The 23,217-nt window shown below is 49.1% G+C and overlaps 1 protein-coding gene across 3 annotated transcripts in view; it reads right to left on the reverse strand.

Moving 5' to 3' along the window:
• Window positions 1-7,750, reverse strand: part of LOC144111903 (ankyrin repeat and BTB/POZ domain-containing protein 1-like) — a 34,726-nt gene extending 26,976 nt beyond the window's left edge. For 2 of the 3 annotated variants that reach the window (XM_077644943.1, XM_077644942.1), the window contains exons 1-5: window positions 7,529-7,750; window positions 7,354-7,416; window positions 7,202-7,257; window positions 6,493-6,637; window positions 4,132-4,291 (exon numbers count right to left, since the gene is read on the reverse strand). In XM_077644943.1, coding sequence (XP_077501069.1) covers window positions 4,132-4,291; window positions 6,493-6,637; window positions 7,202-7,257; window positions 7,354-7,416; window positions 7,529-7,635 — 531 coding nt within the window. In that variant the 5' untranslated portion in view covers window positions 7,636-7,750. The remainder of the gene's footprint in view (window positions 1-4,131; window positions 4,292-6,492; window positions 6,638-7,201; window positions 7,258-7,353; window positions 7,417-7,528) is intronic. The other variant, XM_077644944.1, reaches the window with a different exon arrangement.
• Between the last annotated feature and the right edge of the window lie 15,467 nt (window positions 7,751-23,217).

Raw genomic sequence — 23,217 nt, forward strand, 5'->3', positions numbered from 1 at the left:
CGCCATGCTCCTTGCTCGACAGTGTGAGCAAGCTTCTCGGGAAGCCAGGGAATTGGCTGAGGAGGACGCTCCAGTACATCGTGTGAGATGCGAGCGTGGATCGAGACAAACACCACCTCAGGCCCATTGCTGCAAGTGCCAAAGTCAACCATCACAACCTGCTGCTGCAATACCAGAGCGCATGTGCTACCGCTGCGGTTCTACAACTCACCTAGCGAACAACCCTGCATGCCGAGCCCGCAACCGCAAGTGTCGTCGGTGCGGCAAGGTGGGCCATTTCGACTCTCTCTACTAGTTGTCCGACCGTCCTGTTCAAGTTCAGCAAGTTGCAGATACTGCTGACACATCGTCGATGCCGGATGGCTCCAGCAGTGCATCTATTCTCAATGTTGAAAGTAAAAAAAACGGAATTTTCGCATCAGTCCTGATTGAAGGCAAGTTCATCCGCTTCCTGATTGACACCGGCTCATCTGTGTCAATTATTTCTGAAGATCTATACCACCGATTCTTCGCTAAATGTTTCCCGCTTAAATCAACTGCAGTTCAACTATTGGACTATTCTAAGTCTCGGATTATAGTCCAAGGGTGTTTTGTTGCCACAGCAAAGTTCCACGACCGTACCGCCTGCATCCTGTTGTACGTTGTCTCGGGAGGCACAACGCTGCTGGGCCTGGATTCCATTGCCGCTCTACAAATGAAGATCAAAGGTGCATCGTTGGAATGTCTTTCCATGACACCGGATACGCCTCTGTTACCTCCTGAGCTACGTCCACACTTCGAACATCTCTTCTCCAAGGAACTCGGAGTTGCTCGTGGCTACGTGCACAAAGAGTGCAGGATTCCGTTTCTCCTGTTGCTTGCAAGCTCCGACGGCTGCCGTTTGCCATTCGTCAGCAGGTGTCCGAGGAACTCCAGAAGCTTGAAGCTCAAGACATCATTGAACGGGTTTTCATTGAACGGGATTTCACCCATAGTCGTGGCTCGGAAAAAAGATGGCTCCATCCGAATGTGCGTCGATTTGCGTGAGCCGAACAAGACTATTGTGGTCGACAGTTTTCCTTTGCCTCAAACGGAAGAACTTCTACATAGCTTGGCCGGGTCACAGCGTTTTTCGAAGTTAGACCTTGCCTCGGCTTACCATCAAGTACCACTTAGCCCTGAGAGTCGGGAATTGACCACATTCATTACCCATGATGGCCTCTTCCGCTTCAAACGAGTGTGTTTCGGCCTTGCTTCGGCGCCTTCGGCTTTTCAGAAGATGATGCACTTAATTTTAAAAGGGTGCAAAGGTGTCCTCTTCTACATCGACGACATCATAGTCCATGGCACCTCCCGACAGGAGCACCTGACCAACCTTCGTGCTGTTCTCGAGCGCCTGTCCCAAGCTGGACTCAAGCTCAACCACAAATGTGTCTTCGATGTTCCGAAGCTCACTTTCTTGGGGCATGCTGTCAGCGGTGAAGGACTGTTTCCGCTTTCTTCTGCCATCGAGGCGATTACGAAGGCTCCGACTCCATCTAGCATCAGCGAGCTTCGCTCCCTCCTTGGACTTGCGGGTTTCTACTCCAAGTTTATCCCGCATTACTCCGACGTCGTTGAGCCTATGCGCGCCCTAATTCGAGGCAGCGACTCCGCCTTCACTTGGACTGCTGCTGCGGATTCAAGCTTCAAACTACTGAAGTCCATGTTGACGTCATGTGACGTGTTGCATTTTTTTGATCCTGCCCTTCCCGTGGTCTTAACGACTGACGCTTCCGGATATGGCCTTGGGGCAGTGCTTCAGCAAGACAACGGCCATTCCCTGCAAACTGTTGCGTTTGCCTCCCGTACCTTGACACCCCAAGAAAGAAAGTACTCTGTTGGTGAACGTGAGGCCCTAGCTTGCGTTTGGGCGTGCGAACGGTGGCACGTGTATTTGTGGGGCCGGCCTTTTGTTCTACGCACCGACCACAGTGCACTTGTCATTTTGCTGTCGACGAAAGGAACGGGCCATCGGCCGTTGCGAATTTCACGTTGGTCGGCTCGCCTGTTGTGCTACAACTACACTGTAGAGTACCGCAAAGGCAATGACAACTCTATTGTGGATGCTCTGTCTCGCCTTCCCTTACCGACCACATCGTGCAGTGAGCCCAGTGAGTTCGACGCCAGTGACGACGACTTCGTCTGCCTGCTATCGCCAGCCGTGACTCTACAAGAGCTTCAAGAGGCAACCATCAGCGACGCGGCAGTTGCTCAAGCCATTCAGTTTACATCGGCGACATGGCCGGACAAGAAATCCCTATCGGAGAACCTTAGGCCATACTATCTCCTGCGCTCGGAGCTGTCCGTCGTGCAAGGCGTCTTGTACCGAGGTGACAGGCTCGTCGTTCCCGAAAGTTTGCGACGACGCCTCATGGACATCGCGCACGAGTCACACCCCGGGATCAGCCGCACGAAAAGTCGACTGCGAGAGCTCTACTGGTGGCCGCGAATGGACGAGCACGTCGAAGAAATGGTACGGACATGCGTCGTGTGCCAGTCCTGTGACAAATCGGCTCGTCCGGTGGCAGCTCCTCTGCAACCTGTCGCCTTCCCAGAGAAACCTTGGGATAAGGTTGCCATTGATATCGTGGGGCCTTTCGACCAAGCTCCCAGTGGCTGCCGCTTCGCGATTACTCTCATGGATTATTACAGTAAGTGGCCAGAAGTTGTCTTCGCTGATGCCATCACAACTCAAACCGTTCAAGAATTCCTGCTTGGCCTCTTCGCTCGTGAGGGTTACCCTCAAGAGATTGTCTCTGACCACGGACCTCAATTTTCATCGATGGCCATGCAAACTTTCCTCCGCGAACGGGGGATACGCCATTGCTACTCTTCAGTGTACCATCCCCAAGCTAATGGACTCGTTGAACGATTCAATCGAGTGCTTAAGTCCTACATTCAGCTAGCTCTGTGCGAGCGACGCGACCTACGTACAGCGATTGTGGACTACCTCGGTGTCTACCGCTGTACGCCCCATGCCACGACAGGAATTGCACCAGCTGTCCTACTTCATGGCCGGTTGCCCCGCACAAGACTTAACGTCGTAGGACTGCCGGATCAGTCCTTCTCAATGGATCCGACAAAAGCGCTTAAGCTTTTGCGGCAGAGGCTTGACGAGAAACAAGCGCAATACAAGCTTTATGCGGACCAGCGGAGTGGCGCCCAGTGTCGTGACTTTCAGATTGGCCAGTACGTGCGTGTCCGCAAACCAAATGTGCGAGGCAAACTGTCAGCTCGGTTTTCGGAGCCTCGGAAGGTTGTGGAGCAGCGTGGACCTGCATCTTATCTGCTGGATGATGGGCGAGTGTGGCACTCGTCCAAGTTTTCTGCGGTTCGCCCAGAAGTAGTTCAGCAGCAACTGTCCTCCTCAGCTCCAGCGGCCTTTTTCGCTGATATTTCGCCGCCTATCGACGGCAACCGAATGCCGCCGCCCAGTCCACAGTCCGGAACCGTGGTCCAGGGTCCTTCTTCGGACGCGCCTTCAATCCATATGATGCCAGCCGTTCCGCCTGCTCCGGAATCGGCAGCCGCTCCTCAACCCTTGTGTAGTAAATCCGCAGCGGCAACTGCGGCTTCACCTCCTGCGCCGCCTCGCCGAAGTACTCACAAAAAGAAGCGGCCCGCATGGTTCAAAGACTATGACATCCGCTAGACATTTTGTTTTTTTTAAGTGCGGCGGAAATGTGATAAAGATGAAGTGTGGCAAGTGCGCTGCACGCACTCGCGCGCATGGGGGGAGAGAAGACGACGAAGTAGGAGAATACAGATCGGCTCGACCGTATGCTACGTGTACTGTTTCATTGCTAATTATCATTACTACGATACAACAGTAGCTTAAAAATTTTTCTGTTGCGATGACGAATGATAAAATACCGACTGCTCTTCCATATTAAATATTGTTGCATGGCCCCTTTAACATGCACGGGAAGTAGTTTGTGGCAAATGTAGACGAAATGGTGACCTGTGATTGAAACCAGGGGTATGCCGCAGTGACTGGGGCCCCAAAAATTGGCACATACTAACCACATAGCAGCAGAGGACAAATACTTAGTATAAACGACGTTACGAAAGAATGGCAAGTTGTTGCAGGCAGCATTACGGCACACTTACTGCATGGTGAGTAACTGGAATCAACTGCCGTCCTGCCCACTTGTCAAGCAGTGAACGGCGGAAAAAGTCACAGCGTGCCGCCAACACACAGCGGTGAGCAGGAATTATTTCCCCTTGTACACTGAATGATACATCACAGTGCTGACTGTCCTCCAAGCACCTGCAAGCATGAAATTTTCATTGTAGACTGGATTTTTTTTATTGTAAAGAACTTCCAGGAGAACAAAGGGCCATGCTACCCTTTTTGAGACCAACTCTACACGTCAGTTGGTCTACTCTCTCTCGTCACCATGCCTTCCCAAGACAACGCAGTGCACCCACAATACTTGGTGTTTTCATTTTCAAAGAACTGTTTTGGCAGTTTCACTTTCAATGCATGCTAACTTCGTGAACTTGCAAGGCTGTAAACAGAAAATTGGCAGTGGCCGCAGAGCCTGTTGACGTCTAGTATTTCAGTACCATATGCAGCTGTCAGGTATGGTGACAGGGAATCTAGAAGAAAAAAAAATGTCCTCCAGCAGATTTCCACTCAAACCCTGCCACCTTTCTCCACCTTACAGTTGCTCACTCGAACCATGCTGCACACTGTGCCACCAGTAACAAATAAAGAGGGTTAGAGAGGACAATTAAAGTTGGCCTAGGTTAATCGGTCACCACTTTTTTTTTATTATTATTGCGCAAATATGCCCTTCGGCATAGGAGAGTTATATGTGCATAGGAGAGTTATATGTACTTGTGCAAGGCGGTGTCGGCTATAAATGCCAACAAGGCCCGGTATTGGGGTCCATTAGTCCAGATCCGAGTGTCTGGTGGCCGGCTGTGGTGGTAACCCTGAATACCGAGGTATTGCTTGCGTGCCTCCCGAAGTCCGGCGCAAGTTAGTATGAAGCGAGCAAACGTCACCTCTGTAGCAGAAGCGGGGCAGAAGGGGTAAAAAAAGTCAAATAGCTACTTGCACATAAATGAGATTTTTTTTTTTACTAGAACTATTACTCATGCAGCTTTAGCACGAAATCAAATACTAAGCAATGCAAGACCATCAACCTTAATGCCACCACTGCCAAGCTTTAATTGCAGCAGTGAAACAAAAATGTTGCGGCTTTAGCTCCAAATTTTGCAGCAATGAGAGCATCTTTTGCTTTCAAACAAACACCAACAGAGCCATGAGAACTGAAACTATTGGCTGTCAGTAGAACAAGACCTTGACGGATTTGTGTTCAGAGTCTTTTAAATGATGCTTGCATTGCTGTTACAACTTTCAACTGACCCACAAAAGCATTCCAGCGGTACGTTTAAAGCTAATGTTGACAGCTGGAACATTCATTCAGATGTACTGTGTTTGTCACACCAAAGAGACCACAGCAGGAGAAGCAGGGCACCATCAGTGACTGTACAATGTACCATGTAAGTCAGTATGTGGATGTGAAAGTATATCAAAATAAGTAAGAAAACAGATCTTAGGTTTCATCTGAACTCCTGCAAGTTGATGTTCTGCAAAGTCATGCACTTTGGTATACGTAACTGAAAGCAGAAAAAACTGCACAAAAAACTGACAGACTGCACAAAAAACTGATGATAGCCGGTAATGCGAAATTTGAGCGCAGCTGTTCGTGCGACACCTGCCATCGCTGACAGGTGGCATGTTATGCTTTTAACCACTCTCCGGCATCTTCCCGTGGCAGTCACCTTCCAGGTGGCGCTTCGCTCTGCTACTTGGATGTTGGACCAGATGTTCAAGCAAGGTTAGAAATCAAACAACAGCCGTATCCATCCATCCATGGACAACCGGTTACGCCGACAACACCAACGCCGACACGGAATGTAGGAACGGGTGCCTAGGAGCTGCGTTCTAAAATTGAGTAAGAGCAAGCTCGTGGTGTAGGTAGGAAAAGTGTGTGGTATACCTCTTTCCGAAACCAACAGAAGACCCAGTACATTAGGCATACCAGTAAGCTAGTACATAATGTGTGACATTCACTGATATGGCAGTGACAGCAATAGCCACAATATTGAATTTTCTGTCCTCATCGCAACGTCATTGAAATCATACTGATGGGGACTCTCCTGCAGTGCACCTCGATAACTAGCTGACATGAAACTCATTGTAAGGACCAGCATACAGTGCCTTGTCCTGCCAGCTTGCTCGTTAGCATGCTCAGAACGGAAAGCGAGTAAAACAGGGGCCGGTCACGAGCAGACATAAGGCATATAGTGAAATAGAAAAGGTTAACGGGTTAATGCCCATATATGCAGAACTGGTCATTGAGGTCACGGGGCTGTTAGGCTAGTCAGCCCTGATCGTTTGCATATACCACAACGGGAACTGTCCAACATCGTGGCAAAATTTAAAGAAGTTCGTACCTGCGCAAGAATTCATCATAGGTGTCCCGGCGCATCGTGTTCGACGTGATCACTTTTCGGTCTCGCAGGAGATCTCGAATCTCCAGGCTCAGCGATGCATACAGACAGCGCTCGCCATCGAAGGTGTTGGCCACACAGCTTGCGCCTGCGAATGAGTGCGGTAAAAAGAAAAGGTAAACTAGCATGCGTGCTCTCACGAAAGGAAAGCTGCTGGAACAAATCTGCACGCATAAAATTAGCACACTATGTATAGCAATAGGTTTAGAGATAAGCTAGCAAAAACACGCATGAGCTCATGTACAGCATTTAAAAGCATACCGATTAAAAGCAACTCATTCCTTTTAAGTGCACTGTTAGCCCCATTGCAATATGAGGTATGTGGAACAAATATGTGCGTTTTTTTTTTCAGTGATGTTGATCGGCAGTGCATTCGGTGGAACTTAACCGAACCTCAATATGCTACCTGAACACACATACACACGATCAGCCGGTATAAAGTGAAACTTGGAGAGGGGAAATGAATGGGGACACTGGTGAATATCATTTTATGTGACATCAGTAGATCCAGCTCCTTACGGTGCACAATAGGCATATCAATGTTAAAGAAACGATAACCACGCCAGTTGCCCATGTGAATGAAAGTATTAATACGAAAAACGTGCATGCATGCTATGAATTGTGTGCGCGCGAAACCCGCGACAATGCCCACCTTGGGAGAGTAAATATTCGACGACGTCCTTGTGGCCGCAGAGACAGGCGTAGTATCTAAAAAAGAAATAAAAAATTGTGAGAAGGAAATGACTGCTCGATTTCGACCAGCAACCTGAGTAATTTGTCAGGTCGCGATATCGAGCCGCTCACAGAGGTGTGCCGTCCCATCTGTCCCTCACGTTGAGCTCGCTTTCCTGTTCTTCGACGAGGTACCTTCAGAAAAATAAGGGAGAAGTGAATGACGGGAGGCTGACAGCTGTCATCATGCCATGCCGGATTCGACACACGACAAAGGGTCGACTTGGGTGCTCGATTTTTCGCGTACTTCACCCGGGCAAGGTCGCCTGTCCTGCAGCTGAGGAACAGCTCCAAGGTGTTCCTCCGGAGTCCATCGTGACTTTCGGCGATCAGGGCGTCTTTCTCCAACCGCATACCTGCGCCGTCCACGCGACTTTACCAAGCTCTCCACACCACTAACACAACCGAAAGCTGTGCACATTCAAGCGGCGATCCGGAAACACGAGGTAGTGGACATGAGCCATTGTTTATTGGTAGTTCCGTACAAAAAAAAAAAACATTACATAGTATATGCGCAAAAAAAAAACAATTATGTGAAATTGCCAACTATAAAGTAAGATCATGTTTTAAACATGCAGCTAACTAAAATAAAAAGTATTCTGTTATGAGAGGGCGCCACCTAATGACCTAAGTATAAAGTTCGCCATTTCGACTTCGGAACGTCGTTACACTGTAACGTCGTGGAACGCATAGAGCTACTACTACGAAGATATCCACGCGAGCTGGATTTTGGCTGTTGCTTTCGCGGCCAAACGCGGAGGGAATCTTCGCTGAAGTGGAACGGCGGTTTAGGATTCAAGGTTGGTACTGCGGTGTGACCGCGAGAAACAACGTGTTGTAAAGGGGTTTTGTTTGTGCAGCGCGATGGAGGACGAAGATCCCTTGAACGAGCACTGCGAGTGGAAAGAGGTAAGTGGTACTTTTCTAAAGAACTTGTGCGCTACCGAGCCTCAACGCGCATTAATTTCTTGGGGCACCGGCAACAGGTGTCCGCCAAACTAATCAACTTCAAAAGTAAAGACACTTACTGGTCATATATCGCTTATTCTTGATTAATAAAACCCGTAATTTTATCAACCAGCACGCTTCTATTCCAGAAGCTTGAAATGTGCCGGTATCGCAATGTGCGTTGAACGCGACGCGCGGTCGCGCGTCCATTGCGCTTTTGCAATGAAGTTTGTAATTTTGTAAAATAGAGTGGAAACAAGAAGCCTGATGCGAGGGACTCGTAACGTACCCTTCAATAATTCGATGATGATACCGTAACGTTGCATCTTTTTTTTTCTGCTCGCGTAATTTGTCGTCGATCTGTGGAGCCATCGGCTTGGAGGGTCGACCGTGAACATTTTTTTTTAAACGCAGGACCGAAACACCCGTACATGCGAAATCTTCTGTACAACTAGCGCATGGAGTCGATGCGACGCGCCCCAGACGCTACTTAAGTTCTAGTACACTTTAGTACAGTGCTCGTTGATCCCCTAATGGTCGCAGTTAAAAGGGAGTCTTTCTCTGTTGTCACTTGAGACGGCGTTCGCCCCCCTGCTGCTGCACTTGCATCATCCGCTGCGACTAGGGGACAATAAATTGCAGACGTGTCTGCTCGCGTGTTTCGATGTCGTAGCCATGGACGAAAACATGATAGTTTTCCGGTATCGGCGTTGGATTCCTGGCCCTATCTCAGCGAAGATTTTCTTCGCCGTTAGATCCCGCCCTGCGGCTCAGTGGGTATACTGCGTTCGGCTGTTGTGTCATTGTTGAGCGTTGTTGTGCCATTATTGAGGCAGGGGCATATTAATGGGTTAACCTTCCTTCCTGCCTTTCAGTTCGTCGTCCTCTCTCTATGCATAACTCATGGAATGGGGGAAGCGGTCCCATTCGAACCATGTGTTTCCTCGACTTCTTTCAAAAAATTGTCTGTGGTTTAGCTCTGGTTAATCCAAGTCGAATTGCGAAAGCTTCGTTTCCTCGGCACGTTGTCTACGCAGCGTCTCATTCCGACGCTCTCGAGAATTCAAAGCGGTCTCTTTCGCAGTTGAAGAGGCACTAAGGGAGGTGTCACTTCTAGCCGCATCTGCGTTACGACGCTTCTCCAGTCTTGCGGCGCGTTCTTCTGGCGTCTCTTGAGCGCGTTGTCTCTTGCTCGCTTCGTTCTGTCGTTGTTGCGTCTCTTTCGCGCTCTCCATGACAACTACAATATGCACGCCGTTTAGCTAAACGTTGTTCCCGGTCTTCATGCGTTTCTTCCGCACGCCGCCGCTTCTTAGCTGCAGCACATCGTTGCAGCTTCACCTTATACACATCATCCGGGGTTGCGTGGTGAACGTGCGCGTCACCTGAAGGCAACTTTTTTGAAGCGAAAAGCTTCACTACGCCAGCTTTTCGAGCCGTCAGCGGGGCCGCAAGTTTGACCTTGAATGTAGCTGGAGGTCACGGTGGCCACAAGTTTCAGCTTTAATGTAGATAGAGGTCAAATGGTGGTAGCCAGGTTCGACACATGACGTCAACTACAGCGACTGTTACACCAACTATCTCGACTTTGACCTTTACCTCCGGTCAAGTGTCTGTCGGCATCGCATGCACGGGTCATGAAAGTGGGTTCTGCATTAAACGCCGGTGCATTCTGATGTGAAAATGGCACTAGGTGTGATCGATGCGACGCCTGCCGTGGAGACGACACCCGGACCGCGCCCGTATAAGGGAAGGAAAATGAAATGAAGATTTGTTTTAAGGAAAGCAAGTTACGCCTGTCTCACATATCTTGGTGGACACCCGAAACGCGTCCGTAAGGGAAGGAAAATGAAATAAAGTTGGTTTTAAGGAAACGAAATGACGCCTGTTTCACATACTCGGTGGACACCCCATCTGCGCCGTAAGGGAAGGAAAGTGGATTATGAAAGTTGGTTCTAAGGAAAGGAAATTACGCCTGTCTCACATATCTCAGTATGGTTATACTATGGAAACCGCCAGTCGCTCGACCACAAACGTAGCCAGGGAGATGCAGCTTTTCGCTTTCGGCCAGGGTTAACCAGAGCTAAGCACCAGCAATTTTTTTTTTTTGGCAATGCGGTATAGAGGCTAGGCAGGAAAGGAGAGAGGGACTTTGTCCCCTTGCCTTGTTGTCCATTGTTCGGCTCCATAGTTTCCCCCCTTTCACCCCTCCACACCCCTAGCCGAACAATGAACAACTCCCCCAGGGCACGGTGTCAAAAGCCTGTCTCCTTCCCTTTCCTCCCTAGCCTCTGCAGCATTGACAAAAAAGTTGTCACCTCTCATGATCCTAGTGGTCGTGGTGGTTGCTATGATGGGGGGTGGGGGGGGGGGGGGGGTGGGGGGGGGGGCGTACTGGTCCCGACGTATGCTGATCTCGCCCCGTGCTTTCTCTCACCCGCGGTGCGAGGAAGAGCGACGCGTGATTGGCGGAGGGGGTTGTCCCATAAACAGCCCTCGCCGCGAACTTGTACTTGTGAAGTAATAATTGGTTATGAGGAAAGGCGCAGTAACTGTCCCACTCTCGGTGGACAGCTCAATCTCGCCGTGAGGGAAGTGATGAAGGAGAGAGGGTGTGAGAAGGGGAAGGGAGAACGAAGGGGCGTAGTGGAGGGCTCCGGATTAATTTCGTCGTCCTGTGGCTCTTAAACATGCGCTGGCGTTGCACAGCACGCGGGCGTCTTTTGCTGCATTTCCCCTCCATTTGATAGGCGGCCGCCGTTGCCGGGATTTGGCTGCGTCCTCGCGTTTATCTCCCGCACGGCGTCTTTTTAATGACGCACTCAGAAATGGGCAGATTGGCGCCAAACACATTATAAAGTTTCCATATAAGTAAATTAAAGCGACGCTGAGGACAGACAGCACGAATTTGACCTTTGTCGACAGGATGCCGCATTCCAACGGCAGAGAAGTTGCTTTCAATGACAACGGAGCTATTATGAGCTAGAAACGGCCAAGAAATAAGATGCAGCTAGTATCGTAGTAGTATCGAGTGATCTATGGGCTCCTGCGCTCTAAACTGATCATATGTGACCACTCGGACCAAGCAAAGCGAGTGGGACGCCATCTCCGGACACACAGCATTACCAGCATTACCACAGCATTACCTCTACTCCGTTACCCTCGTCACAGACAGAGTGCTCCCAATTGTCGAGAAGTTTACAACAATAAATGCATTTAACTCGTTTAGTGGCACTGAAAAGATTGGCCGTTCAGTTTACGCAACACAAACGACAATGCGGTCCAGCGAGTGAAGTGCGCTTTCCCGCAGCGCGATGTCGGCGCGCTGGGGCGCTGTAGCAGACGACGTGAAGCCCCGCCTACAGGTACACATGCGTCGTCTGCGCCGCTTCGCTTCGATATGCGGCCGCAACGGATGCACTGGCGCTCCGCAGAGCGCCGCGTCGTCTGCTGAGAGCCGTCTGCACGTGCACAACTTTTTTGCACCTCCTTGGTAAAAAAAGTTGTGCGCACGCAGACTGCTTTCAGCAGACGACGCATGTTAGCTCGTAAATATTGAACGTGAATTGAGAGACGCCTTCTCTGTGGTCGACGGGTTCGGTGTCATTCTGCGAGAAAATGGCGATGAAACCTACGCGACAGCAGGGGCCGTATTCTGTACCGCTCTCTAAATCGCTCTCAATTTTCTGTGTTTTGTGCTGTAGCTGCCATGTTATTTGTGCTGTGCCTTCTGAGCAGGCAGGTACTGCTGATTCGCCGCTGCCATTCTGCTGCGGCGACTGGGACGCCAGGGCTAGCAGCGCGGCCCATCTCGTTCCGAAGGACATTTTTTTTTTCTTTTATCGCTGCTTATGAAGAGCTAAATGAGCAAGGCGGGTTCTCGGGGGTGATTTCCGGGCGCCCTCCGCTAGGCATCGGAAAATATGCAGAGGCCTTGAAGCGCGCTGAAAGTTCTTCGAACGTCTTTCTCAGTGTCTGAAGAGCCTGAATCCGTAATTGAAATAGCTCGCAACAGCGCTTTTATAGCACTTCGGAATTCGACTGCCGGCAGTCGAATCTTAAGTAAGGTGCAGCAAAAGACAGCACGGAGTCGGTTTCCTCGTATTCACTGTGGGAAGCGTAGAACTACTTCATAGCAAGGAACTATGCGATGTCGTCGTCGTCGACCATGGCCGACACGCGAGAGCTTAACCCCTCCACGGTGAGCAGACGACAAAACCTGTTTGCACGCGCTCGATTGAAAATTGTCGCACCTATGAGGTTTGCATGGAGCTTCCTCGACACCACCTGTACCACCATGGGCGCTCTAAGCATCATAGGGCGGAGAGCTACCGACGGCAGAATTACAACTTTTGGCCAAAAAATAATGAAAAAACAAACGTTGTTCGAGATCAAGAATGTCCTATAATTTAATATTCTGTCTATATATAAATCGTAACAAACAAGGAGAAAAGCATGTAAATGCAAAGTTTACTCAAAATAAGCGATGGCTTGATCTCCTATTGGCCAAGCATTGCAGGCCACAAAAGCCGATACTTCGTGCTTAACAGGCGCACTCTTAAAAAGAAAAATGTTTTTGAAAAAAATGTCGCTTCAACATTTTAGAAGATTTTTCCAAGGTATTTCGAAAAACAAAAGCCTTTTATTGGCGTCGTGTGCTGTTGCGTTTTCGCTACTATGGCTTTTGCACACTACTTTTACGCCGAAGTCGTCTGCGCGGAGCGCGCCGTGGATACGGAATGGGACATCTTCGTAACGCCACTCTTGTGTTCCTGAAAAAAACCTACTGTCCCGCACCAAGTAGCTCATCGCCCCATGATGCTTTGCGCGTCCATGGAAGTTCAGGTGCAGCGCCGCCAGCTTTCCTTCTAGTTATCAGTAAGAAACTCTATGCCTAAAGTCCCTCAATGAAGCAAAAGTAACGCAAAGCTTTGAACTTTCCGGCTTCCTTCCTCCCCTAGCGCTCCGCCGGATAATCGAGCCTCCCATTGGCCGAGGTGCCGTGGTCACGTGTTAGCGCGCGCTTTTTTGGCTCCGCAGCAGACGCCGGTGCCATTGTCGGTTGTAGGAATCGCGCTTCGTTTTCTTTCTGTGCAACAGTTTTGGCGGGAAGTGTTTTTCCATCTTTGACGGCGTCTACGCGTTGCGGTGATGCTAAGCTTCTGTTGCGCGTATGGATGCAACAACCGAGGAGGCAGTGGGAAAAGATTTTTTGTAATTCCGTCCGGAAAAAGCAACGCGGCTCGCCGAAAGTTTTGGCTGCACAGGATCAGCCGGGCAAACTTCGATAATGTGCTGGATCCGCAGCTTTGTGAGGTGTGTGGCCGTTCTTCAGTTGTCAGTAGTGTTTTTTTTTTGGGGGGGGGGGGTGATTTTGGTGCGAAGCGCGAGCGACTGCAGTCTTCGCAGTAAATCCTGTTTGGCATAGTTGTAGATGGACTGGTTCGCTCGTAGGCTACGAAAGCTGTGCTTTTTGTTGTCTTATGCCCACCGTGCCAGCTCTGCTAGATTCTGCAGGTGCAGCTTTGATCGCATTTCGTGGCGTCCACGTGATTGCAGTCAGACTCGTTCGCAGGCTCGACTCGAAAGTTACACTTCATGTTGTTTAATCCCCCATCTCTATGTTGCTTGCGTTGGAGGTCGAGCTTTCAGCTTGCGCGCTGCTGCAGGAATTTTTTTCGCAGTTGAACTCCTTCGCTTACGAACCCCATACTAAATAGGCAGTTCTCGCTGTTTGATACCCGCTGTACAATATAGGTCTAGCTTTTATATTGCGTGCATTGCTTGTCGTACTTGTGTCATTACAGATGCACTCCTTCACTCACGAATTCGATAGCAAAAGGGCGGTTCTTGCTGTTTGAGCCTCCGCTGATCATACTGCTCGCGGTGCAGGTCTATCTTTCTTGTTGGGCGCATCGCTGGACGTATTTGTTTTGTTGCAGTTGGACTCCATCGCTCACGAACTCGATGCCAAAGGGGTGGTTATCGCTGTTGAAGACCCCGCTGTTCATGCTGCTCGCGATTCAGGTCTAGCTTTCATGTTGTGTGCATTGCTGGACGTATATGTCAGGCAGGGTCCATACCAAAATCGGGCGTTACTGTGCTTAGGCACAGTAATGCAGCTATCGCTTGAATACTCGATATCTGCATGGATAATAATTGAGAATGCAAGGTAGGACCTTCTTTAAACATAGTTGTAGACATTTTGGGTTCAAGGCAGTCATCTCTGCCGAGAATCCATGCAAAAATCGCGCTGCGTGGAACTTTGTAACGGGGATAGGTGGTGTCAAATGAATCACCAACGCAGGGGTGTGCGCACTGATACTATTTCCAACGTCCGACTTTGGCAAAGCTCTTATGGCCTTTTGTGGGGTCTGCTGACGTGTTAACACTTGCGCATGTTTTTCAAGTTGTGAAAGCTCACGCTCTCTGTATATTTTTCGTGTTTTGTATTGTTCCTCGTAAGGTTGTGTCTTACAAGATCTTACTTTATTCGTCTTAGGATCACTTCACCGAAGACCAGTTTGAGAGCCATGTCCTTCGGAATTACGGTATAAAGAAAATAAGGCCAGATGCAGTACAAAAGGGAAGGCAATGTTCTCTTACAGGACATTTTTGCATATGCTGACCCAAGAGGATAATCACCTAAACAAGCAGCATTCGAATGACTCATGCGGCACTGTAGTTGCTCACGAAACAGCGTTAGATGCCTTTCTTGGTTGCTGTTAATCAACCCAAACTATTAACCCTACATCAAAATTCTGATCACAACCGTGTTACAGTGTGCAACTATAGGGCATCGTGTTCGCCTATTTACAAACATTATGTGGCTGACGTGAGTCGGATATTTTTAATGGTAGCCTGCGAGGTGTCCGAGGTATATTAACTCCAAAATAATCTCCAAGCTTTCCTGCACTAAAATAATTAAAATTGAGACGAGTAATCGCCTACACACTGAATAGCACAGCCCATTGCACGAGCCAACGCGCCTTTGAGAGAATATATTATAGGAGCGTTAAACCTCCATCCGTTCAGATAAAGTCTAGGCCGCACATCTAGTCGCATGTCGGCCCAGTTCTTCTTTGCAGAGTTGAATGTTTAATAAGAATGGGCAAAAGATGCCGGTTGAAAAACACAACTCCGAGACATTCACTATAGTGCCACGAGCTCGCTTGCTCACTCCACCTCCGCTGTGTGCACCGCGATCAAAGCGATCGCAGTACGAAAAGTTCTGATAAAGCAGTGCGACGTGGGTCGGGGCAGTTATTTGGGCAAGTAATTTTTGTACCTCCCATGCCATGCGGCCGAATCAGAGGCAAAAATGCAACAAAAAATTGATTCGGTCGCGCGTTCCACTACGCGCCAAAGCGCGAGCGTTGGGAACACAACGCACTGAGTATATTCACTATAGTGCCGCGAACTCGCTCGCGCACGCCACTTCCAACGTATGCTCCGTAGTCAAAGCGATCGCACGGCAAAAAGTTTCGATAAAGCAGCGCTGCGTTGGTTGGGGCAGTTATTTATTTTAGTAACTGATCTTTCGATCTTCCATGTCATCATGTCATTTCGACCGAAGCAAAGGTAAAAAATTGGAGGCTTATCAAGGTTAAGCCCAGTGGATGCGAAGCATACACCCTCGGAGCGTTGTCGTCGAGCCGCATATTGAGCGCGCCGCTTGGCTAGGCGTTCTTCGCGTTCTTCATCGGTTTCCGTAGCACGCTGCAGCCTTCGTTTTGCATTCCTATTATTGTTTGGAGGCATCTTGACCGCATACACGCCCGGCGCAAAGACGCTGGCGCGGTTGCGGGGCACAGAGACTGACGCGACGGCGGGCGCGCGCCGCTTCATCCCTGGCGTGACGTCACATATCACGTGATGCAGCGATGGTGGCGCCGCCGCCGCGTCGCGCGCGACGGCGCGAACCGAAGCGTGGTGGCCACCGCCGGGAGGCGACCGACGGCGCTATATGAGGCCCCATCTGCAGCCGGTGTGACGTCATCACGTGACGTCACATCATGTGATCTCACTTCAGGGTCAATGGTGGCCACCGCCGGGAGGCGACCGACGGCGCGATATAAGGCCCCATCTGCAGCCGGTGTGACGTCATCACGTGACGTCATGTCACGTGACCCCACTTCAGGGTCAATGGTGGCCACCGCCGGGCGTCGCACGAAGGCCCGAAACCTACGTTAATATGCTTCGCATAAAAACGCTACACAAAATTCATTCGGGCGCGCGGTCTCCTGCGCATCAAAAGGCAAGCGTCGGGAGCGTCTGCTAGCATCCCCCGGTCTAGGAGCCACCACCGTCGGCGCACGGGAGGGGCTGAGAGAAGGGGCGCTGGCATAGGAGGAGGGGGAGGAGATGTCGTTACTTTTATTCTATTGAGGGGCTTTAACTGCACCTGCACCGCAGAACTGGTTCTGCACGGCACTGGCACCAGCAGCTTTTTTTCAGGATTGGTGCTGTAAACCAGCACTGAATTGAATGCGTTAGATAATTCAGTGACTCTAAACAGGCTGTTCAATTTAGCTGCACTTGTTGCACCAGTTCAGCCAAGTTCCACGAGTTCAGGCAGTCCAGTGCTGCTTGGCACTGGCTGCTTCTAAAGCAGATATGGTCGAGTGCAGGCCTAGTCGTCTGCTAGCTTTGGCGTCGCCACCAAATTTCAGCTAGTTGTGTGCACCCGCATCAACGTCATCCAAGTTGCGATTACAAACCCCAAAAAATGGTCGTTTTCTAGAAAAAAAAATGCACACATGATGTGCGAATATATGTTGGAATGCTGCCACTGGTTGACTTGGCCTCTGAGGAAAATCCTGAAGCCTCGACCAGCAACGCACCTTCCTTTGAAGAGACAACTGCCGCAATTTCATCATCTTCTGCAACCTACGCATGGGCACCGCCATGTTGCTGCACTACAGCTGCACCTTCCATTGCAAAACGAATATGGAGGTGCAGCGGACGCATGCTGCACTTGCAAAACGAATGCGAAAGGCCTGCACTCTTTGAACTACAGGTCCGTTCGATTCGCCTGCACTCGATGCACCAGTGCTGTAAAGTTCTGAAACGGTGACTCTAGTGTGCAGGGCCAGTTCCACCAATTCAAGTGCAGCTTGGCACTGACTGCTTTCAAAATGAATGGTCGAGTGCAGGTCTGGCTGTCTGCTAGCCTTGGCGTCGCGAGAAAATTGCAGCCAGTGCCCGAACCGTGTGAAAAAAATATGGCGCCTCGTTTAAGTAACGAGCGTTAGGTGTTTGGTGGCGCCATCTATCATCCATGCAATGTATTACCACGTGATTAGGCTACCTTTCCATACTTCACGGCGAGCGGGCGCCTACTGCCTTGAGGTCGGATATTTTTACCACTCTGGGCCGAAAAGCTTTTTCGACTCTTTGGAGGGCCATTTTTTCCTTATCTCAATGCGGTAGGTGCCCGGTCACCATGAGGTACGATATTGTGAGCCGCCGAGTGCTGACGTCACGGCCGCCATGTTAAGCCTGACCATAACTAAATATTAACCTAATTAGGCGATATTGGTGTCTAACATTACCTACTCACGAATATGCCATTAGTTAGATCATGATGCTATCGGTTAATTATAAGCAATTAAATATAAGCCTAACTATAACTAAATATTAACTTCATTAGTTAATTTTGGTGTCTAACGTGTTCTACTCATGTAGAGGATTCCAAATGTTTAATCCATTTATAATGACCTCATTAACTACTGAGTTCTAAGCGAATAAACAGTCACATGATTAGTCAATTATGACGTCACAGAATGATTGACGCTGCCAACAATCACCAATTTGATATACTAATGATGTCGCCAATCAATCACCAATTGGGTTGCTGTAGCTATTATATGGGGGCCACCATCTTGCATTCCCCAGGCTTAGAAAATTTCGCACCGAAGGGAGGTGGTAGCAGACCCCAAGAAGTCGAGAAGCATGACGTATAAGAGCTAAGGCTCTTAAAATTTTCGAACACAACATCGCAGCGAAGTGGCGCCATGAGCCAGCCTCGATCGACGCATGTGCGCCTCGCAGCAGCTCGTGCAAAATGCACGTGTGTTCTTTTACTTAACACAGCAGAGTTGTGTGCGTGCCGAGTAAATAGCGAGTAAACAGTAAATAGCGGCGCGTCCGCTGTGATTGTGACAGAGGGCACTTTTGCACTGTGTTCGCACGCATCTGTCCACGAGTAATGGTTCGCCGCACGCGGGCGCACCAGCACAGAAGTATTGACACACACACACAGCACGCGTGGTTCTCTGCTCACACACTGCACAGAAATCGCCGCAAGTATTTACAGACCTGATCATCAGGCCCCCAGTGACGCACCGCAGGAGTAGGACTCTACTGGGGTACCATTCTCGTCGACGAGCAGATAAACCTTAGTTCCTTCGCCGCATTTATCGCAACGCACAAGCCATCGTCTCGCAAGCTATCGCCTGCTTCCATGGCTGCTGCAGCTGCAAGATTTTGGCACCGACCACTGATGAGGTGCATAGTTTTCCTGAACTTTTCCTGAACTAGACCTGCACAACAATAGGTGCCGGCTGCACACACGCAGTGGCCCCACCTGGCAGCCCCCCTGCCACTGCCCGTGCACATCTGGTAAAGTGCTATATGTCTACGCTAGTAGGCCTCTGCTCTGCTAAAATACTCTAAATATGTCTGAAGGTTGCATGGACTCTAAGCTGGGTGGAAAAACTCTTCGTATCGCGAACAACGAGCGGAGGCCATGAGACAGCCGATAAGACATCGCGGTGAGAGGACATGAAGTGAGGAGATGATGAAGGTTCCAAAGTGCGAGCAACGAAATGACAGCGTGAGATGTCAATGCTGCGCGAAGGGCCAAGCACCTACAAGTGTCGAATACGCCTCGTGCCCGAAACGTCCTTTTCAGAAAACTAAGCGCCAAGTTTCATCGGTTCTGGCAGTATAATATACAGCTTCGGAGGCCCGTGTAGCGCGCATGTGAGTCTGCACCTGTGGCATCGACATAGAGGGATCAAAGGCCGACAGAAAAAGTTTATGAGAAGTGGGTGCGCGAAACAAAAAAAAATATTGTGGCGCCATTAGGCAGGCCAGTCTCCTGAAATCGCTGCAAGTTGGGGACACAGGCGACTGGGTCACGAGACAACGTAAAAACAAATTTGATTGTTCCTGAAGCACGCATCCGGTTAATTTTCGTTACCGACCGTAGGTCTCCATCTTCGCTGGCGAACACACTCTGGTGAACACAATATATCAATCATAAAATGTTAGCTGGGCTTTCAGTATAATATATTCATTCGCAGGCAGGGCAAGGAATCCTCAAAGAATTATTTTAGCTTACCTCCAACGGTGCAAAATAATGCCCTTGCGGTCGAGTTACACTCTTGTTTCGAGTACTTGGCCCTAATCAGAATCTGAAACTATAGGTTCCCAGGCGTTTTATCATGCGTTTACTGCCAGGTTCGCTAAGCATATACACGGAATGCACTAGTTGCAGTGGCGACAAGGAAAGCACGAAATGCTGTTTTTGCTTTAAGGTTCATCCGCTTTTGGCGTGAGAAGTGAGCGATTTTCCGCTCCAGTCTTTGAGTCTTTCAAGTGTCTCGTTCTGAGTTCTCAGGCCATTCGCGTTAACTGTCAAGTGCAATGTTGAACCTTCTTGCGGGGATGGCGAGGGTTGTTTATCCGCGTGGAGTAGATCAGCATCTTCGGAGAAGGCACATAGAAATAACGGCTTTTAGTCAGATACAGATTTTGGCCGCAGTCGGCATGCGCTCGCACCTCTTGGCGAGCGCGTGCGCATACCGCCCTCGTGAGGTCACGTAGGCACGCGCATGCACAGACTGCCTACGCGAGGGCACGTAGGTGCGCGCATGTGCAGACCACTTCCGCGAGGGTGCGTAGGCGCGCTGCGCGTTCACTGCATGGAGCTGAGGGCATCGCGGCGTCCCCTAATGTGTGAGTCGCGCACTACTGCTCTGTGCTCACGGTATGTACTACGCAACAGGCGGTCGTGTCATTTGTAGTGCCAGGGCAGCACTTGGTACCTACGTGTATGGTCGCGGCTCCGCGTTTGTGTCATCCATACAGCGGCGCGGGAGAGTGTTCAGAGCGCCCAAAATTTTGCACTTTGTACGCAATGCACTTCAGCTGTCAGCTTTACTCTCTTGAAATTGTGGTTTATTTGTTAACTTTTGATTACATGCCTGTACCCCTCCAATGTAATACCCTCGAACTGAGGGCCCCTAGGGGTATTTTGTATAAATAAATAAGTAATTAAAATAAATATCACCCATAACGGTATCATCGAGATTCACATACCTACGAGACATATCCTAATGTATATGCGCTTTTAATGCTCAGTTTCATTGCCTGTGAAACATCAAGGCATTTATGATGCAGAGGTTGCAGTCTAATGGACGTACAGGCTGTTTCACACTTAGAGGGAAACTGGGAGTGCATGGCAGCCGCGTTATGCGAAGTGCTTGCGCCGATAGAGGAGGAGAAACGGCGACAAAGATGCATGCGCAAAACAAGCACTGCCTGCTGTTATTTCTGCACATGTGCCCTGAGGCGCCAATTCTCGCTGCCTCTCGCCGGCAGCACTACTGGAACCATGGCGGCACGCACTCCCAGTTTCCCTCTAAGTGTGAAATAGCCTGCACATGGTTGATTGAGCGCACGTGTACTGGCATTCAGTTGCGTATGCATATGAAGAGGCGTTATAGCACTACAATGCAGGCAGGCCTGGGCATGCCATCTTGCTTCGTTTTTTAAAATTCTCATCTGTTTATGTTTTCCTTCTGCTGGCATGTTACACTATTGAGGTGAACACTGCATCAAACTTGTTTTGGTGGCAAGGAATTTGCAGTGAGCATTTGGTGCGAGTTCGTTAGATTTAACCATATTGCATCATGTGATTAGCTTAACAGGGTGTTTTACTTCCTGTTAAAACGCATTTTTAAAATCCATTTCTTTTCATGCTAATGTTGGTTAAGACAATTCCAACAATGAACATTTGGTGCCAGTTCATTAGATTTAATGGTATTGCATCATGTGATTGGCTTAACAGGGTATTTTACTTCCTGCTAGGACACATTTTTTTCATGCAAATGTTGGTTAAGGATATTCCAACATTCAAATATATGATTTCGATGATAATATCACAGCTCCTTGAGAAGCTGACTGTTTATGGCGTTATGTGTTTCATGGGGTTTAGCGTCCCAAAGCAGCTTGGGTTATGAGGGACGCCGTTGCGGAGGGCTGCAGGTAATTTTGACCACCTGGGATTCTTTGACGTGCACAGACATCGCTAAGTACACGGGCCTCTAGCATTTCGCCTCCATCGAAATGCGACCGCTACGACCGGGATCGTACCTGTGTCTTTTGGGTCAGCAGCCAAGCACCATAACCACTGAGCCACCGTGGCGTCTTGTGCCAGAGGGGATTATGTTGAGTTGGCAAGAAACGAAAGTAAAATATCACTTTTAAATGGCCATTTATAGCGTACCAGGCCTTCAGCTTTCTATGTTTGTCTATGATATTCTGATTGAGGACATGATAATATCATGTGCGTGACCTCTGTCTTTGGCAGTTTAAGAGGAATGGTGCCACACTAGCCAACATTTGGTTAGCTCTGAAAACTAGATTACTTACATTATAGTGTCTAGAGAAAAATAGTATGTGCACAAGGCTTGCAATGTCAGCTGTTTTTGTCAGACTTGTTTGAGATATCATGTTTGTTGTCAGCATGACATGACATCTTCACATAGCAAGGTCACGTGGCCGTTGCCTTCAGTCAAATGACCGATGGGTCACATGGAGCTTGTGACCCATTAATTAAAGGCTTGCACCAAATTCTAGTTGCACATTCATTTTTTGTAATGATGCACAAGAAGTTAGTAAACTTAAATTGCCTTGTTGAATTCGCTTACACCTGATAAATAACTTGTAATTGAATTTTGTTTCTGTGTCACTTTCAACACAAGTGGTGGTTGTAATGAGGCCACTTGAAGCATGCAGAAACTGCCGTATTATATTTACTTGTTCATCTGTTCTCCTATCAGCTCTTGGCGCTGGCTGGTGCAAGAGCTCTACAGATTTAAGGCAGTCAAGAAACACTTGTGTCACATTTCTTTTTCTCATATGTGTCTTATGTGACAGTCAGGTAGCACTTAAGTCACATTTTTTTTGTCATATGTGTCTCATGTGATTAGAAGTCTAATTACACATCATAGGCAGGTCCAGCATTGTATTGTTGTGAACACCACCTGTCATAGTTGGCAGCTGCTAAAGTGAAGACAGGAAAATCGCCCTCTCCACTTATAGAGGAGGGACCACCTGCCTTGGTTGGCAGGGACTAAAGTGGAGAGGAAAATAATCTCTCTACTTGTAGAGGAGGGACAACCTGCCACATTTGGCAGGTGCTAAAGCAGAGACAAGAAAATCCCCTCCACTTGTAGATGAGGGACCACCTGCCACAGTTGGCAGGGGCTAAAGTGGAAAGGAAAATAATCTCTCTACATGTAGAGGAGGGACAATCTGCCACATTTGGCAGGTGCTAAAGCAGAGACGAAAATCTCCTCTCCACTTGTAGAGGAGGGACCACCTGCCACAAATGACAGGTGCTAAAGTGGAGAGGGAAATAATATCTTCACTTATAGAGAGGAGGGAAAGGCTGGAAGGCGGCTGCCACAAGAAGAACCCAGAGGGCAGCTACCACGGACGAAGAAGGTTCTGATGTGGATGGAGGACTGCGCAACCTGAGGGTGGTTGCCACGGGAACAACCGGTTGGTAGTTACCATGGAAGGCGGTGGGCCAGTCAGCCTATTCCAAACAGCTTTCGCTGATTAATGCACTAAGCCAACAACCTTAGCTCTTCAAGCAAGAAGAATTAATGCTATTATATTATCATCGTATAATGATAATCACACACCCAATAATCTTTTGTTTTTTTTCCTGCTGCAGGAGTATAAGGACTT

The sequence above is a fragment of the Amblyomma americanum genome, unplaced genomic scaffold (assembly GCF_052857255.1).
Source record: "Amblyomma americanum isolate KBUSLIRL-KWMA unplaced genomic scaffold, ASM5285725v1 scaffold_12, whole genome shotgun sequence".
NCBI lineage: Eukaryota > Metazoa > Arthropoda > Arachnida > Ixodida > Ixodidae > Amblyomma > Amblyomma americanum.